The sequence below is a fragment of the Pelodiscus sinensis genome, chromosome 2, assembly GCF_052426305.1.
Source record: "Pelodiscus sinensis isolate ZL-2025 chromosome 2, ASM5242630v1, whole genome shotgun sequence".
Lineage (NCBI taxonomy): Eukaryota > Metazoa > Chordata > Testudines > Trionychidae > Pelodiscus > Pelodiscus sinensis.
In genome coordinates this window covers 122,207,847-122,227,727 of record NC_143053.1, presented here as the reverse complement: position 1 = coordinate 122,227,727, position 19,881 = coordinate 122,207,847, and the positions used below count along the sequence as shown (strand labels likewise).

The 19,881-nt window shown below is 39.0% G+C and overlaps 1 protein-coding gene across 1 annotated transcript in view; it reads left to right on the top strand.

The window, feature by feature from the left end:
- Positions 1-19,666, top strand: part of LOC102444510 (glutamate decarboxylase 1-like) — a 107,450-nt gene extending 87,784 nt beyond the window's left edge. The window contains exons 9-16 of the mRNA XM_075921405.2: positions 2,525-2,579; positions 5,519-5,635; positions 7,130-7,194; positions 8,068-8,146; positions 10,820-10,969; positions 13,377-13,484; positions 15,594-15,683; positions 17,684-19,666. Of these exons, the coding sequence (XP_075777520.1) occupies positions 2,525-2,579; positions 5,519-5,635; positions 7,130-7,194; positions 8,068-8,146; positions 10,820-10,969; positions 13,377-13,484; positions 15,594-15,683; positions 17,684-17,857 (838 nt within the window). The 3' untranslated portion in view covers positions 17,858-19,666. The remainder of the gene's footprint in view (positions 1-2,524; positions 2,580-5,518; positions 5,636-7,129; positions 7,195-8,067; positions 8,147-10,819; positions 10,970-13,376; positions 13,485-15,593; positions 15,684-17,683) is intronic.
- The last annotated feature ends 215 nt before the right edge of the window (positions 19,667-19,881 follow it).

Genomic DNA, 19,881 nt, shown 5'->3' with positions numbered 1-19,881 from the left:
CCAGCCTCTGTCTGTCTGTCTTGCAAGTTAATAATAAGTGAGCCCCAGGCTCCAAGCCACTTTGAAGCATCTCCATGGGCAATGGGTGAAACTTTGTTTTGGGGAGGCTAGTCTGCCAACCCCGCCCCTTCTGCCCAAGGCCCTGCCCCCCACACCACAACCCTGAAATCTTTCCCTTAGCAGGAGGAGCCCTGAGGGCCCTCACCACAACCAGAGGAGCCCTAGCCCACCCACCTCAGCCATACTAGTCCAAACCACTGTCCTACCACCCCTAAAGGTCCTCTCCCCATCAGGCTAGGCTGGCTTCCAGTGCTGGGCTGAGATGCCTGCCACTCGAGCACCAGGCTGCCACCAGACTTGGGTCAAGCCACTAGTCCCCCATTGCCAGGCCAAGCCACCAGCCTTCCACGGTCAAGTTGCCTCACTTTTCCACCAGATGCCTCCATCCAGCCTTTTGCTGGCTTGCCATGTCCCTCCTAACCTGCCCTCCCAAGAGGAAGTAGGATAAAGTAAGCAGCATGGGGACTTCCAGGGGGGTTGTGGAGTGGCAGGGCAACCACAGACCAGGTATCCAGCCACAGCCTGACAGCAGGTAAGGCTTAGCCTTCCTGTTCCTATTATACCCATTGTCTCTGATCATCCCCATGTAGCATCAGCCCCATTTTTTCACAGGAATACCAGGTATGTTGACCAAAGGGATGTCTTCTTTGCCTTCTCCTTATATCACCTCCTGCCCTCATTGCTTATTCTCTTCTGTGTTGCCTCTATAGTGACTTCACATTCTGTAGACTCTTGACTTAATATGAAAAGGTGGCTTCCATTGTGTTGGTTTAAAAAAATTGATATGTCAGCAGAGAGACAGATGAATGCATATCTTTTGTCTGGAAGAAAACCTGTTTGCCAAGTTTGCCTTGAAGCCAGACTTCAGATAACTCCTTACACAATATCTGTACATATATTAATGAGGAATGTGACGCTGTCACTGACCTCGTGACATTCTTTGGTGAACCAGAATGTGCATAACAGAATAAGATAATTCTTGTAACTCCCTTGCCAGTTGGTTTACAATTTTGTAGGGAAAAAAATCCCCTTTATGACCTGACTTATTCAATAAATACTTCTGTATTTCAGGACACTCTTATTTATGAACTTAAGTATGCATTTAGGAGCCTAACAATGGGAAAGACAAGTTTGAAAATTGTTCTGTTTTTTCCTGGAGTATATTACAAGGACTTTCTTAATCTCTACAGACCTGAGTGATGGATAGGAGTAGTGCTGGCCAGCACTTGGTGACTAAAGGATCAAATTCAGGTATCTAGGGGTGTTGGCAGGGAGTCAGAAGAACCAGTGGGATACAGTGCTGAAATTTGAATTGTAAGGATATATCTACCTGCCATCTCTTGTGTGAGTTTTTAAGCCAGGAGCTGGGAGAAGCAGGATGTTTTAAATCCAGGCAGGACTACCATGTCTCCAAGGAATACTAGGCAGGGAAATGGACTGCACCTTGAAGTGGACTGTGAGTAATACAGGAAAAATGTATATTTAGTGGTGATCAAGTTATTTCCTTTGTTTTGTTGTTTGTTTGTTTGGTTAGCTACCTGAGTTTAACTCTTTAGTCACTGCATGCTGGCCAGCCCACTTATCGATCACAACCTGGAATGCAAAATCAGCAAGAGTAAAGGGGAGTATTTTGCAGTATAGGAAAAGAGAAGCTTGCAACAATTCATATAGAAAGAAGCCAACATTTCAGCATATTCACATGCCATACAATAAGATGGATACCTAAGAGGATAACATACCATCATAGAAATATGAATAGCATATGAGATTAAAAAACAATTAACAGATTAGAGCTAACATGTATTATTCTCACAAATATGTGTATTAGCCATTTTAAAAAAATGTTATGGGCCAAATCCTGCCATCAGATGCATGGTGAGTAGTGGGTAGAAACTGCTATTGTCTGGCAAGTTTTCTTCCTCGTGGCCCTGTATCATAACAGAACATTAATTTTCAATGAGTTTGTTTACATCAGTGGTTTCTTTATTTAGATGGGATAAGGGCCACAAAGGCATCAGTTAGTGCATTGGCACTGATCCACCACTGCCTTGCACCTCATGCAGTTATTGACTCTCATGCAAAGTAGGTCTACAATGCTACCAATCTCATTTGGCAACGCTTTACAGCCACTTTCCACACACATCTTTGCAGGGTAATGGAAATCAGGCTGCTGGTCTTTTGTCCAGTGTTTTATTGAAGACTATATAATTATTAATCAATAACAGTAATTACAAAATAATCTAAAAATAATCCGAGTGCATGTGTGGTAGGGGGAGAGAGTTGAAAATATTTTGCCACCAAAAAAAAGTAAATATCATCAGACAGAGTCAACTGAACAGTGTGGTAAATGACAAAGAAAGACCCATCACTGGGCTTTGCTTCACTGCATATTCTCAAGAGTAACAGGAATAAACACTTATACTTTCCTCTTTTTTCTCTCTCCCAACATTCTACAATCATTTAGGGGGAAGATGATTCCATCAGATTTGGAAGCAAAAATACTCCAAGCCAAGAGTCAGGTTTGTGTTTTATTTACAGCCTTGTTATATTATTGAGCTAAATCTGACATTCCTCATTCATATGAAATTCCCATTGAATTTAATAGTAGGAACCACATTTTCAAAGGAATTCAGCATCCAGAGCTCCAAGTGAAATATTATTTAAATTAATGGGAGTTTTGGCAGCGTGAAGACTGCTGTATTTGCCTGGATTATAGAAAAGTCGTTATCTTCTGAATTACAAAATTGTTTTTACGATGAAATGTAGAGAGTCATAGTATCATGGAAGGAATCTTGAATGGTCATTAAATCCAGCCCATGCACTGAGGTGGAACCAAGTAAATGTAAACTATCCCTGGCAGGTATTTATCCAACCTGTTCTTTGAAATCTTCAGTGATGGGAATTCTACATCCTTCCTAGGAAGCCTATTCCAGGGCTTAACTAACCTTAGACATAGAAAATGTTTTCTAGTATCTACACTAAAACTTTCTTGCTTCAGATTAAGCCCATTGCTCTTTGTCCTACATTCAGTGGGCATGGAAAAATAATTGTTCCCTCTCTTCTTTGTAGCAGCCTGAAGATGGCTATCTGCCCCCTCCCTCCCCCCATCTTCTTTTCGTAAGACTGAAAATGCCCAGTTTTTTAAACTTTGTGCATAGGTCAGGTTTTCTAAAGCTTTTAACATTTTTGTTGCTAATCTCCAGTTTGTCCACCCCATTCCTAAAATACAGTGCTCACAGTTGGACAACGTACTCTAGCTGAGGCCTTGATTGTATCAAGTAGAGCTGAACAATTGTCTCCCATGTCTTATGTACCATATTCCTATTAATAAAGCTCAAAATGAGATTAGCCTTTTTCTCCAACTACATCACATTAATTTTTATGCAATTTGTGCTCCACTATCACCCTCAGATCCTTTATAGCAATGCTACGCTTATCCAATTATTCTCCATTTTGGAGTTGTGCATTTCATTTTTTTCCTCTCAAGTGTAGTATTTTGCATTTGTCCTTATTGAATTTCTTCTGGTTGATTTCAGCTCAATTTTCTGATTTGTCAAAGTCATTATGAATTCTAATCCTGTCCTCCAAAGTGCTTGTAACCATTCCCACCCTTTTATCCAACCCCTTATTAAATAGTATCTGGCCAATTAGAATCATCCTCCTAGATTGATAATACTTTGAGTATGGTGTTTCAGTGGTTCACTTTCAATCAGTTGGACACCTACAATAGAGTATAAGAATATCAGAATATCTATATTGGGTGAGACCAAAGGTCCATCTAGTCCAGTGCGCTGTCTTCCAACAATGGCCAATGCTAGGTGTCCAAGAGGGAATGAACAGAACAAGTAATCATCAAGTGATCCATCTCCCGTCACCCATTCCCAGCCCTAAAAGGGGCTAGGGACACCATCCTTGTTCATCCTGTTTAATATCCATTAATGGGCCTATCATACATGAATGTATCTAATATTTTTTAACCCCTTTTTAAGTCATGGCCTTCACAACATCCTCTGGAAGGCAGTTTCACAGGTTGACTGTGTGTTGTGTGAAGAAATACTTCCTTTTGTTGGTATTAAACTTGCTGCCTATTTATTTCATTTTTGATACATAGTTCTTCTGTTATGTGAAGGAGAAACTAATTTTTTCTTCTTTTCTTTCTCTACACCAGTCGTGCTTTTATAGACTTCTAAGATGTTTCCTTATCTCTTTTCCAAGCTGAAAAGTCCCAGTTTTATTAATCTCTCGTAATAATCTTTCAACCATTCCATGTCTCTGATCATTTTTGTTGCCCTTTTCTGATCCTGTTCCAATTCCGATGTATCTTTTTAAAGATGAGGTGACCATATCTGCACACACGATTCAACACGTGGGCATACCATAGGTTTATCTAGAGGCAACAGGATATTTTCTGTTATAGTATCCATCCTTTTCTTAATGTTTCCCTATGACTGCTGCTGCACATTGAGTAGATGTTTTCAGAGAATTATCTACAGTGATAGTACCACTCTCTGTCTTGAGTGGTAACACCTAATTTAGACCTCATAATCTGATACATATAGTTGAGATTATGTTTTCCAATATGCATTGCTTTGCATTTATCAATATTGAATTGCATCTGCCATTTCTAATGCCTGCTTATCCAGTTTTGTGTGATCCTTTTGAAGCTCTTTGCAGTTTGCCTTGGTCTTATGATCTTGAACAGGTTGGTATCATCTACAAATGTTGCCATCTCACTGATTACCCCTTTTGCCAGATCATTTATGAATATGTTGAATAGGACTGATGCCAGTACAGGCCTCTGAGGGACTTCTCTCCATTCTGAAAGCTGATAATTTATTCCCTACCTCTTTTAACTAGTTATTAGTCCATGAGAGGATCTTTCTTCTCATCCCATGACACCTTACTTAGAGCCTTTGGTGAGGGACTTTTTCAAAGGCTTTCTGAAAATCTAGGTAGACTATATTCACCGGATTCCCCCCTGCAGATTTTCCTCTTGTTGCTCCTTAGAACTTCATTGTGATTTATGTGTATTTGCCTCTCTCTCAACATGTAGACTTCTATTAAGGTCACTTTTATGCTTACCTGTGGGCTTGTGTCACCAGTTCTTTTTGAATTAGTTTAAATCTCTTTATTTGGTTGGCAAGTCAGTGAATAAAGAGGATATTGCCTTTTCCTCCCTCAGCTGACTCCCCTCTCTTCCTAATGGGACATATTTTCTGGTGTCATTATTATGGTACTGAACAAGCTTTCTACGACATTCACCAATCTGAGGCAGAAACTAAACAGCAAATTTTAGTCTCAGGTGGGAATTTTGGTAAAGTTATTAGTGTGTAGAAAAGGGGTGATGATGGAAATGTATTGCAACATTAATTATAGGAATAGATACTGATGAGAAGAAAGATAGACACATTCTCTGAGCATCCCTTCAGCTATGGTCTGAATTATCTTGTCTTTTCAGGAGCATATCCCACTGTATGTCAGTGCCACAGCTGGTACAACAGTGTATGGAGCCTTTGATCCTCTTGACAACATTGCTGACATCTGTGAGAAGTATGGACTCTGGATGCATGTGGATGTAATGCTTTTCATAAACATTGCTCGGTTATTCTTTTATAGGATAAAAATCTGGAACTCCTATCTTAATCACACAAAAGAGCCTCTGCTTTGAAGGGTTGTGATACAGACATACTTGAATAAGATATAATTGTAGTGAAGGGTGTGCCTGTTTAGAAAAGGAATTACATAAATAGCCTTTGTTAGTATTCATTTAGTGTTCATTGGAATAATAAAACGAATACTGCTTCAAAATTCTCTGTCAGACCAGAGCAATTCAAAATGCCATAATACACCTGGCATAGAATGAATTACCATTTCAATGAATTCTTTTTTATGAATAATCCATTTGTTCTTCATATAATATCACCTTAGTAGTACAGAGTCACTGGCCTAAGTATAGCTCTTGGCAAGATAAGTCAGATTTAATAACCTAGGCCAAGTTCTTCTTTCTGATACAATTGAATGACTAGGTAGCTCATTGTATTATTTTTTTTACTCTGAAATAAAAAGTGTGAATCTTAACCCACATTCTCAGCAGTGGTTGCCTAACTTAAGGTTTGCACCTATGTCTATATTTAAGTCCCTAAATTGGAGGCCTGATTTTCAACATTTTTATTGATCAGAGCTGTCAGTTCTTAGCACCTCCTAAAATCAACCCAGTTCTTTTTACATGCCTAAATATTGATTTAGGCCTAACTTAAGGCAACTTTTTTTGGAAATTTTGTCTTAAAATAAATTGAATGTTTTAAAGTGTTTCTTTTTCAATAGGTACAATGCTATGCCAGTATAACCAAGTTACATGCAGTCATTTCAGTATATTGAACCCTACACGTGCAGTCTACTCTCTGAACATGAAGAAGATTTTTATATAAATTCTTCTCGGAGTTAGTAGGCTTTGTGGATCATGATAATGTGGCTTCCATTTGCTACTCTAAAGAAAGAAGGTGGTCATGACAATTTAAAACAGCGTGCAATTAATTAAATATGAGGGATTACGGGCCTTGAATTCAGGCCCACCAGTAGTGCTTAGGGTATGATTGCCACTCAGCAATTCCAATTGACTTCTGTGTGGGCAGAAATTCATCCTTTGTCCTTACTGAATGCTATGACGATCTTACTCATGCATGGAATTACATCAAAGCCAATGGACTGTTTTGTTCAAGTAAGGCACAATGAATGCGACCCATTTTTATCTATAATTATTATTTGCAGAATGCTTTATACAATTACAGCTGTGGCATATCACTTCACATTACTTTGTTACATGCCAACAAATGATCTGGAAATCTTGAACATGTCCACTTTGTTCCCCCATTGTCTGTGTGGTATGGTTGGGAGTTGCTCTGTTTCTTTTTGTTTTTATAGATTGGATTTCTCAAAACATTTGATACCTGATATATTCTTTAAATAGTTTATATCTTTTGGAAAAAATATTTTAGTAACTGTCTTACAAAGGATCGAATTTTTCTTCTGTTGTTTTTATTTTATACTGGCAAAGTCTCATTTCTTACAGGCAGCATGGGGAGGTGGGTTGCTGATGTCTAGGAAACATTCCTTTAAACTTAATGGCATTGAAAGGTGAGCATAATGCATTGTGTGTTTTTATTCAGAGTAAGTCCTTTTCCTCTCCTCCCCCTTGTTCTCACCATGTTGCCGACCACACATCTTGAATCCCTACACTTTCACATGACACACAGCCTCACCTATGAAACCCTAAATAATCTAACCCCACTTCCCTTTCTAATTTCATCTCCTTTTTTTCATACACTCTCCCCATTTCTCATTCTGAACTTCAAGTCTTATGCTTCCCCCTTCGCAAGGAAGAGTCTTCCTTTCCTCACCCATATTCTACTTTCTCTTTACTTCTTATAAACCTTTCTTTAAAAGCCATCCTCCACTTTTTATTGATAATTCCCTCACTTTCTCTACCCTTAACTATTTATCTTAAGCCAGAGGTGAGGAACTTCTAGAGTGCCAACTGGATGCTGTTTCCCAGTGTTAGCTGCTAATGGGCTATCAGTTGCTTTGTTTAACTGAGTGTTTGTGGGAACAGCTACTCACAGCTTCTGTTGGCCATGGTTGACCATTTCTGGCCAATAGGAGCTATGGGAAGCAGCACCAGCTGGGCCACCACTTTCCATAGCTCCCATTGTCTGGAAATGGTGAACTGCGGCTTCTGAGAGTTGCAAGCAGCCATAACTGCAGATGCTCAGGTAAACTTCACATCTGGGAGCTCACCAAGGGCTTATCTCAGCAAACCACATCAAGCCTAATGTGTGGAAGTTCCCTACCCCAGTCTTAAGACCTTGTTCTGTACGAATGTAAGCTCTTTGGAATAGAAGTGGAAATACAAAATATTTCTGGAAAGTGGTGTGTGTGTGTATACAGGGACCTTTTGGGAGATTTAACACCTGGTATGTTTCTTACATTATAGTTTGTTTTATCACCTAGGGCCAATTCTGTCACCTGGAATCCACACAAATTGATGGGTGTTCCACTTCAGTGCTCTGCTTTCCTAGTCTGTGAAAAGGTACTGTCTTTCACATATCAAAACACTCTTTAGGTAACGGCTTAAAGTGATAGAATGTAGGCCAACTAACGTGATTGGGAAAGTTGACAAAAACAGAGGCAAAAGCAGAAACCTCAGTGCACAGCAGTCCTCAATGGTTACTGTACCCCTCTGACCTTTGAATTTTTTAGTGTTTTGAAAAACCTGACTTACCCTGTGTTGCATGGTATATATGTTTTCTAGCTTCTACTCAGGTAGTTGTAGGTCACATCAGCTGCAGAACCATGGAACCATCAGATGATCTACCTTGGTGCTTAGTGAGGAAAATCTATAATAAAATCTCTTTAAGATGACTTGGCAACAGGGCTTCCCAGCATTACACTCTAAAGAAGCAAAATGTGGGAAGAAAGAGGCCATACAATAACTCACACAGAGATGTGTCATCAGGCCCACAAACAGCTGGGGACAGCAAGGGCTTTTTTTTTTTAAGTGATGTCCTTTACCTTAAACATTTATTTAGCAGGTAGTCATTTTTCCTCACTGAGACTTCATAAGTAAAACAGGTATCTAGGTCAGCTTTGGAGAAGAATTTTCTGGGGTCCAGTAAAGAGTATAGAGTTGTTTTTGGAGGGAAAGTCATGCTGATATTAGATTAATGGCATAATGTAGATCAAGTATTTCACTGAGTCATTTCTTTGGTAAGCTCTTTGGAAAACTACTTTTTCAGCATAGATTTTTAGGGGGAAAAGTATTGAATTTAAAGACTTCAAGCCATGGAAACCTACCATTCCTAAGATTCCTCTGTATATCTTCTCTGTGGATATTTGAATCAGAATAGCAGACGATTCATTCATTCCTGTTTGCCATAAACATACCTTCTATGGAAGAAAACCATCTTATGATATCTAAGATTATCTGTAATATTAATGATTGACAAGTGGAACATATGTTTAGAAATAAACAGAATATTAAATTACCATTTGTGGTATATGTATGCCCCAATACAGTACTGTCTGATGTGTTTGAATTGATGTTTTTGTGGGAACCTTAACTGCTGAGCTTTCTTGGTCTTGAGTTTCCCTTTTAATATATTTTTTATAATCTTAACATTATATTAATAAGGTTTTTTCCATGGCATATAAATACACAGTTGGCAAGGCTTGCCTATCACAAAAAGTCAACATTTAGCAACTGGTAGTTAAATTTACCATGGTATTTGTCTTATTTCTCACTCTGTGGCAAGTTAGGAAACACCATGATTTCATCAATAAATCAAATACCATGGAAAGTCAATGTTTAATATACACTACTGCACAATTTACACACAGTTTCCTAAGAACTTATTTGGTTAGTATTAGGTAAGATCCCTTCATTCTAAGACTTAAAGTAGCTTATTCTATTTTCTTTTTTCTTGTTGTTTTTTTCTCTCCCCTGCTGCAGTAGAGTCTCTTTTCAAAGCAGAAACAGATTTCAGCAACACAATGAATTTGTCTGCCTGCAAATTCAGGTTGAGAACAAAAAATATATATTGTTTCATCACAGACACACACAAAGCAAATTCTGTAGTACTTTGCACTGAGATCTTTACCACAAAGTCTAAAGAAACTGTCAAGTGTATAACAAACAAAGTAAAAGAATATATTGAAGAGAAATAAGCAGACAATGGGCCTTATGGAGAAATCATTAGTATATGGTGACAATTGCTGAGCCACAAAATCCCTCTTCCCTTCAGATTAACATAGTGCAGTCAGTATTCTTGCTTACTGCATAAACTATGAACAGTGAATATAATCATTGGTAGCTCACTCAGTAGCCACAAAGCACACAAATATTATGGCTTTTGCATAATAAAGATGGCAATTCAATGAAATTTTAATTACTCAAGATTTCATTCTGCATTTCTTTCCCATATATGCAGCATATGGAGCTCAGTGTCATGTGCCTAGTAAAGGGGGCTATTTATTAAGTTTTACAGACCAAGACTAAGGATTTGTCTATACAACAGTTAGTGCATGGCAAGCTGGGTATCAGTTTATCTTGTGCTACCATGCTGTTTACTGTCTGCATAGATTCTGCTACCTTACACTAATTCCCTAGGGCACTTTGATCTACCCCACTTTGAAACAGAAATAGATACAAGTGCACCGGAGTTTTTAGTGCCCTGCAGCTGGGCACAGCAGGCTATAGAGGGAGAGATTCACAACCCAGATTACTGTGCACTAAGGTAATATGTCTACACTGCTCCCTCTTGCACAAAAAAAATGCAAATGAAGCAAAGCGTGGACTATCACCACGCCTCATTTACATAATTAATGAGGCTCCATTTTTGTGCAAGACGCTTTTGCTCAAGAGCCATTCTTCCAGAAAAAAAGAGGAAGAATGGCTCTTTGCAAAAGCCTCTTGTGCAAAAATGGAGCCTCATTAATTATGCAAATGAGGCACAGTGATATTCCACGCTTCGCTTCATTTGCATATTTTTTTGCACAAGAGGGTTCAGGGTAGACATAGCTTAACTGTTTATATTGATGATCCCTAAATGTAGCATTAGTCTCAATGAGCATGTGTTTGCATTCCAGTGTAATTATCCTAGTACTTGCTCATTCTTGCCCACATTCAGTAGTTGATGCAGGCATTCTGAAGTAAATCTTTTTATTAAATATAGCAGGTATACTGATGGTTGTCTTCCTGCCCTAGGGTCTTCTGCAAGCCTGTAATCAGATGTGTGCCGGATATCTGTTCCAACCAGACAAACAGTATGATACAACTTATGACACTGGGGATAAGACCATTCAGTGTGGCCGGCATGTTGATGTCTTCAAACTTTGGCTAATGTGGAAAGCTAAGGTAAGAAAAGTCTACAGAAACCCAGTTTTAACCAGAAAAATAAATGTTCTTTAGTCCCTACAGACTGATACGTAAGTAGAATGAAAGTGAAGGCAATAGTGTGAGGAAGTTCATGGTGGAGCACCCTCAACAATGAAATTGTAGAAATCACTTGGAGTTCAAATCTTCCCAGCTTTAGATCAGCATTAAACTCCCCTTTTGTTTGAATTGATCAGCTAAACAGCACCAGCAGCACACTACCAGGACCAATGTGTGTGTTACTACTGATAAATAATTGACAAACTATGGAGAAGAGGTAGAGAATTGGTTCCTTCTCTATATAAATTACTGATATTGATTTAGTCTATGCATGTGGTGAACAGATATTAGTGTGATGAGAACTTAGGAAATATATACATAAACATCATATATATAGTAGCCCAATGTCTGAGAGTCTGTAATGCTGAAATGCTGGATGTTCCCTCTGGGAGGCACCGTTGTCTGAAATGCTGGCTGTTCTTTCTAGGCGGCGCTGTTGCTGAAATGCTGGCTCCCTTTGGGCGGCGCTGTTGCTGAAATGCTGGCTGTTCCCTCTGGGCGGCACTGTTGCTGAAATGCTGGCTGTTCCCTCTGGGCGGACAATGATGCATGGGGAGTGTGGGGTCCAAACGGCCGCTTGCACCACTTGCTCCCCCGCGGCAGCCCGGCTGAATGGCGCAGAAGTCAGCTGAGTGCTACGGCGGGAGGCGAACGGGGGTGGGGCAGTGATGTGCGGCATGACAGTGGCTCCAGGCCCCGCCCCCTGGCGGTGACCGTCACTGCCTCATCCGTCCCCGCCCCCCTTTGCCTCCCACCATGGCACTTGGCTGACTTCTGTGCCGCTCAGCCAGGCTGCCGCGTGGGAGCAAGTGGCACAAGCAACCGTTTGGGCTCCATGGTTCCCCGAGTGAGAGGCAGGAGAGGGAGAAGAAGAGAAAGAGAGACAGAGAGAGAGGCAGGAGGCGGAGGAGAGCTGAGAGAGAGCGGGAGGTAGTAGGAGAGAGAGACAGAGCAAGCGACCGGAGGCTCAGGAGAGAAGACCAACATGGAGGAGAGACCTGAAAATCCCATCTTATGACAGGCTAATTGGCTAGTAACAATATAAGAGCTAAATCATTTAAGCCCCCCCAAATATATGTTTTCTCCCTGGTTTACAGTGGTATAACTCTATTGAAGTCAAAGTTATTGCTTATTTGTACTCTGAAACTGTGATCAAATTCAGACTTGTGTTCTGGGTACGTCTCTGGCTCTCTAAATCTTTTTGAGGCTCATCTAGTGATATTTAAAACCTATTTCCTGCCTGTCTGGAACCCAGCTCTGTAAGGAACTGAATACTCTAAGCACCCATTGATTTCAGTCCCTCAAAAAAAAAAAAGCCACTAAAGATTTGTAATATACTCATGTCTCAGGTGCCTTATTTTTTAAAGCTATCAAAGGACTTTACAAATAAAATGACAAGGCTTCAGTTCTGAGGGAATGGTATTTGCTTTGCTCCAAATGTTTCAGAAATGGTATGAAATTTTTGCTTTCTATGTAAATCTTTGAACTGTTTCCTTGAGTTATGGAGGTTACTATACATTGTTAATCTGAAATAAGATACATGTGCATGATGAGAATGCAAATGTTGTACAAGCCGAGTAAAAAGCGAAGAGCTAGTTTTCATAAAGCTTTGCAGTTATCAACAACAAAGTACATACACAATAGCTGTTACTTCAAGCAAAGTAAATCTTTAATGATCAATAGGCGCTTCACTGTCTAAAGCTCAGTCTTTCTATAGAGGAGACATACCACCACAGTGTAAAGTGATAAAAAAATCTGATTTTATTATTTCTAATTTACAAAAACAGACTAGAATTGCATCAATAGTGGGACACAGATCAGGACAAGAAATATAGCCAATTTCTGAAACCTTTGAAAAAGTGCTATTTTAGATGATGGAGTAAACCCATATTATTCCCCAAAAAGGAAAACAAATAAACAATGGTAAGTTTAAAAAAAAGAGAGGGAAAGCATAATTTATAAACTAAAATGATTCCAAAGTTGTATCAAAGGGCAGTCTTTATCACACATGCATGCAAAACCCAAACAAATTAGACTTCATTTTAATGTGGTTTTGGTTTAAGATGAATAGATCTATATATATAGCTATATATTTCTTCTAAAAAGACACCTTTATAGAATGAGGTTCTTTATGTTATATGGAATGAACACTGATCAATTCTGTGCCACAAAACAATAAAATAACTTTCCTTAGGACCATATCCTAAATTCTCTCCTTCAAGCTCATTCCTGTACAATAAAGTTATTGCTAGGAGGACTTTTTTTTCTTATATGGCTCAAGTCACTCTTGTACCTCCCTTTCTATGTGATTTATTTTCATATTCTACAGGGCACTCGAGGCTTTGAGATTCTTATCAATAAAACCCTTGAACTTGCTGAATATCTTTACAAAAAACTGAATTCAAGAGAGAACTTTCAACTTGTATTTGATGCAGAAGTAAGTATCAAAATATTCCTCTGTTCCCGTACTCAGTATGTATTCTCTTCTACTTTACATGCCTTAAATTTGATCTTTTCCATTCTCTTCTTTTGAATATGTTCTCTTCTACTTTACATGTATTTAATTTGATGTTCAATTAAAAAAAAGTGCACATTTTCTTTTTGTCACTTTCCTGTCTAATTGAAATAGGCACTTCACAGAGACATGAAAAGTAATTCTTCTGCTGTACTCTGTGTTGATTAGGCCTCAACTGGAGAACAGTGTCCAGTTGTGGATGCCACATTTCAGGAAAGATGTGGACAATCTGGAGAAGGTCCAGAGAAGAGCAATAAAATTGATTTAAAGTCTGGAAAACATGACCCATGAGGGAAGACTGAAAGAACTGGGTTTGTTTAGTCCGGAAAAGAGAAGACGGAGAGGGGATATAGCAGCTTCCAAGTACCTAAAAGGTTGTTACAAGGGGGAGGGACATACATTTTTCCTCCATCTCTGATGACAGGACAAGAAGCAAGGGGCTTAAACTGTAGCAAGCAGGTTTAGGTTGGACATTAAGAGCACATCTACACAGCAGGGCTAAAGCTAAAATAAGCTACCCAACTTGAGCTACGTCAATTGCGTAGCTAAAGTCAAAATATATTATTTCAGCTTTTGGCGCTGTCTACTCAGCAGGAAGTCTTTGTTAGACTTTCCTTACTCCTTGTAAAATGAGGGTTACAAGAATTGGAGTAAGAAGTCCTCCAGTTCGGCATTATTTTGACATTTGAAATAGATGCTGTGTAGACCTACTCAAAGGAAAACTTGCTAACTGACAGGGTGGGTAAGCACTGAAATAAATTGCCTAGGGAGTTATAAAAATCTCTAATGAGATTCACAACTGGTTATACAAACCCTTTGTCAGGGATGGTCTAGATGGTGTTTGGTCCTGCCATTAGTGAAAGGACTGGATTTCATGACCTCTCAAGGTTCTTTCCCATATTCTATAATTCTATTAAATGAGTCTAACCACAGAATCAATTTATTGAATGAAAAGAGTGTTTTAAATCCTCGGTATTCATCCAAATCTTCTGGATTACAAAGATGGCAAACTGAAGTTAGATGATGGTTTTGTTACGTAACAATATGGATGGTTGTAAACAGTGAACTGGGCAATTAAGGGCTTTATTCTGCAAGGTGCAGAATAGAGCTGGTTGTACAATTTGTGGCTGAGTTGACTGAACAGGTTTTTTTCCCCCACTGGTGATTTGTCTGCTTCTTGACTCTTGATTTACTCTAGCTCACTCACCAGATATGTGACCAATCAGTGTTGCCCATTCTCCAAAATGGCTAAGATGATTTTAGCTCTTGCTCAAGAGTTCTTACCCATACATCTGCCTATCCCCTGCCCCCCTTGCAGCAGGATTCTCCCCCTTTCCAGCCTTGGGATGGGTGAATGCATTTCTGAGAGATCTTCACCCCTCTTTCCCCATAATGCAGGCCACATAATGCAGGGGGAAAGGGAAAGAGCAGATTCCCCATCCTGCTCCATTATATATGGAAAGGGAGCGGGGAAGAGAGAATGGAGCCACACGGGTCTGCTGAGCTTTTTGCTCTCTCCTCTCCTTTCCTATGAGGGAGAAAATGCTGGCTTCCAGGGCACTTAATTGCATGAGGGAGCTGGACTTCTCATGCCATTGTGATATGATCTCCAGCCCCCATCAAAATCCACTAGCTCTCATGAAAAATCATGGAAATGGCAACACTAAACTTAGTCATAGTACTATTCAAGTGCTTATTATTAAGCGCATGAAATAGTGCTCCACTAGAGCAAGGCCAGAGTGCTCAACACCTTGCAGAACTGAGCCCTAAATTATATTACATTGACTAATAAACAATCATCACAAAGGTAACATTGTTTGTGATAATTATCAACCTGGGCCAGCGTTGAGGAAATGACTTAAAAGTAAATGGTAGGATTTTCAAAAGTGACTTAGAAGTATTAGAGTGATGTTTAGTGCACTTATGCCTATTCCATTTAGATACTATTGGTGGTAAATGCTAGCTGATTTCAGACCCCCTAACAGAATAATTATTATTGTTTACTGAGAAATAAATGTCTTTGTTTTAAAGCCTGAACTCACCAATGTGTGTTTCTGGTACATTCCACCAAGTCTTAGAAGAATACCAAATGGGCCAGAACGAGAAAAATTACTTCATCAGGTAAGATTTCTACTATTGACATTCAGAGGATATCGTGACTAATATGGACTCTGATGGTGGTTCTCAAGCTTCATAAATTCCATATTTTCATACAACCTCCTTGTTCAATCAAGACTCAAATCTTAAAATTTGTATATTGTTCAAGGAAGAAAAAATGTAATGCAATGGACTTGGTATCAGAATTAGAACACAGCAGGTTCTTAAAAATTCTGACCCTTGATTCAGATGTGTTTGTGATCAGTTTTGTTTTCTCTGAACATTTGTAGGAGTGACTTTCCATTCACAGGAATGATTACAGACCCTTGTTCCAAGTGTGTCTGCAATCCTCTTAAATGTTCTTTCTGCATTTTGAAATAACTAAATCTGAACAATTACATGAGACTTAAGTGACCAGTGATAGAGCACTGATATGAAATTATGGAATCTAAATCAATAGTCATAGTGAATACTTTTGAAAGGCTCCTCAATTTGAAAATGTGTCTGCACAAATCATTCATCAGATAATTCCAAATATGCAAAAATAGAAAGTTAAGATTTTTAAATGCCTAATAATCTAGTGGACCTAAATATTGTGGTGTCCCACTTGAAACCCTCAAAGGGAGGGTTCTAAAGCACTTATGTGACTTATCACTCTTGAAAATCTTGGTTAAGTTCCTCCTTTAAGTAGAGAAAGGGGCTACATTAATTGAATAACTTGTTCACTTTGACTAGACCTGGGTAATCTATACAATCAGCCCTCCTCACAATGCCCACCTTACAGAATTCACAGGAGTTGAAGCAGTAGTTGTAGAACCTATTTTATGCTGTTTAACGATACCAAAGCTAACCTTACCTCACCTAGATACATAGGGCAACATGATCCAGGTGAGTACTTAAAAGGGAAAGAAAAATCAACTATGCACAATCACTTCATGATTTTAAAATGCTCATATCTTGGTCAAATCAAGCCGTCATCGGAAACAAGATTGTGTATTTCCTCAGCAAGGGTTATTTCTATACCAAATTCCACTTTTCAAATTTTATTAATTGACTATTAATTCACAAACATTTTCAATCCCTATGGGAGGGCTCTGAATGTTTTCAGTCTGGAAATATACAATCTACCATCAAAAAAACTCTTAATAAAAACATAAAGCAATCTAATCTCTGATTTTGGGTTCCCACCATTTGCGTGCTGAAAATCTTGATATTATCCACAAATCAAACAAGTTCTAAATCTACAAAATGAGATATGTTTGTGTGCCAATTAAAATTTTTGTTCATTTATTATTTTGGATATATTACCAACCAAAGTTTACATGTCATAGAAAAGAAGCACCTAAAATTTTAAGAGCACAGCATTAGGGATAACAAATGAACTAGCATGATTAAAACTTTACAGGACTGTTGTCACTGAAATTAGAGAGTTTTGTCTGTGTAGGGAGTGAGTAAAAGCAGTGTGAGGACTTTAGGATTTGTAACATCAACATCATATCTTATGCTGAAATTAAAAACAGAAGGACAAATCCTATTGTCTTACTCAAGTAGAACTCTCACTTATGTCAATAACAAGTCTTATGAAGCTTGAATCATGGTAGCTTTTTTGTTATACTGTGACTTGCAAAGGCTGGTTGGAATGAGTAGGGGGCACAGTTTCCAAGGGTACATCTACACTGCGGTGGTTTTCTGGGATACCAGAGATATCCCAGAAAAACTCCGCCATGTCCAAGGAACGCTTTTCCTCTTCTGCTTCTTTTTGTGGAAGAGCAAATACGCTCTTTCAGAGAACCCTATATACCTCGTTCTACAAGGAATAAGGGCTTCTCTGAAAGAGGAGGCATTTCCACCATTTGGTCCCATCTAGACAGGGCTAAATGGTGGGAAAGCCTCTTCCTGAAAAGCAATTGGAAAAAGCTACGTACTTTGCAATTTGCGTAGCTTTTTTAAAAAAAATCCTATAGTGTTGACCTCATCCAAATGTAAAAGGAAAATAATTATGATGGCTGATTTTTTGTATACAGGTGGCACCAAAAATTAAAGTGCGGATGATAGAAGAAGGAACAACAATGGTTAGCTACCAGCCACATGGGGACAAAGTGAATTTTTTCAGAATGGTCTTTTCTAACCCAGCTACAAGAAAATTAGATGTTGATTTCCTTCTTGAAGAAATTGAAAGGCTTGGCAAGGATTTGTAATAACCGATGTTTCACTATGAAATGGACGCAGTTTTATGCTGATATAGTAGGCACCATTACAAATGTTAAATTTATTACTCCTTGTTATTTTCATATATTATGCAGCTTTCTGTTATGTGGATAGGAAGATACTGCAGTTGCTGGAGGTAACTAGAGTAATGAAAGCTCAACTTCTTTTAATGCACTTTCTTCAGATATGAGATCTCATTGTTTCATAGGACTTGAGGATCACTGTATGCATCCTTCTTTTGTATAGTCTTCCCCCAAATCCATACTTCTTTAACTTGCTGGCAAATACTGGCAAATCAAAAGCTTAACTGAAGTCAAAGTATATCATGTCCGCCACTTTCCCAATATCCAAAGAGCTGGTCATCTTATCATAGAGGGCAATCAGGTTAGTCAGGCATGATTTGCCCTTGATGAATCCATGTTGACTGTTCCTGATCATCATCTTCTGTTTCAAAATGGGTTCCTTAAGGACCCGTTCCACTGTTTTTCAAGGAACTATGATGAGACAGATCGGTCTCTAGTTCCCTGGATTCTCTTTCCCTTTTTTAAAGGGGCTTTAGACTCTGATACAGGTTACTGTTACAGTGTAAAATGTTCTGTGGAGCCTCACATCCCCATCTGATGCAAATGATTAAAGCATCGGCATAGAGTCCTTCCAGCTCCTTGTTATAAGCTGAGCTGGTACAAAAAGAGTGTAGAATTGGCTCAAATTACTCCTTGCACACTGTCCAAAAATATGGCAACTAGGGACCAGATAACTACATGCTGCTAATAACTTGGGGCTAGCCCTTAATGATTTTGATCTATTCAGCCATACTTCCCTCTGATGCCACTACAGGAAGCTAGAAATGCTACAGATTGTATTTATTTCCCTGATTCTCTGTATTCCTGAGAACCTTTGGGAAAGTGGATCAACACATGGATTACTCAGAAATACACGAACAAGGCTCTGGAGAATATACTGTAGAGAACCATCCCGCACTGGTCTCTTGTGGTGGAATAAATGACCTAACAGGTTTTTTTTAATTCTAAATTAAATTTAATTTTTTTCTTAATTTATTTTTTTTAATCTAATTCCTATCTGTAACACTGCAGACAACCCTGAATTTAACATAGTTGTATTGGCAATAGGTTTAGTTATTTAGACTATTTTTCTAATGGCTTTGTTATGAAGGATACATTTTTAAATTTTCTACTTCAATATATTGTAGTAATTGTTTCGTATTTATTTATCTTCATGCTGTATTGTTTTGTTTGTATTTTTAGCATATTATTATTGGACATTTAAAGTGTGCACATGAATAGGGAACCCTCTAACAATGAAATATAACAAGAGATCGGATTATATATACAGTATATACACACACACGCTTTGAGAATTGTTCCTTTTAGTAAATAGAAAAAAAGGTGGGTTAAAACACTGGACTCTGGATGGGTGTGAAAGAGAGGGAAATCTGTATATTGTAACAAAGCTACAGCAAAAGGCCAACTGTCTAGACTAATGTTGAATAAACTAGTTCACTGGACTTATGTATGAAAACCTACTTTGTGGAAGTGTCCTTAATTTCAACACAGTCCACAATAGGAACTCTACATATCATTTCTTTAGTTTTTATCATGGTACAATTCTTTGACTGAGGAGGTGAACAGGGAAGCAGGTGTCTGGTAAGTAGGCTAGTCACTGATAGCAGTGAAGAGAAGCCTATCCCCTCCATTGACATTGTGAAGAAGCAGGGAGACAGAGTTACCATTGGAGTGGGGTGTTGTTTGATTTTTGTTTGGGGGCATGTAACCGGGCATTGTGGGGGAGGCACCAAGGATTGCCCTAAATTTACCCCCAAAAGCCCCTTCCCGGCCACTGTCCACCTGTTAACTGCTCCCGCGGTCTAAATCCGTAGACCTGTCGGGGTCTGTACCCATAGTTCCTGGTCTGGCTCCTCCAGGTTTGGTCTCCATGCCGGTGTCCGGCCCCCGGCGAAGGGTGCCACCCCTGTCCCCGGCCGGCTGCTCTGGGG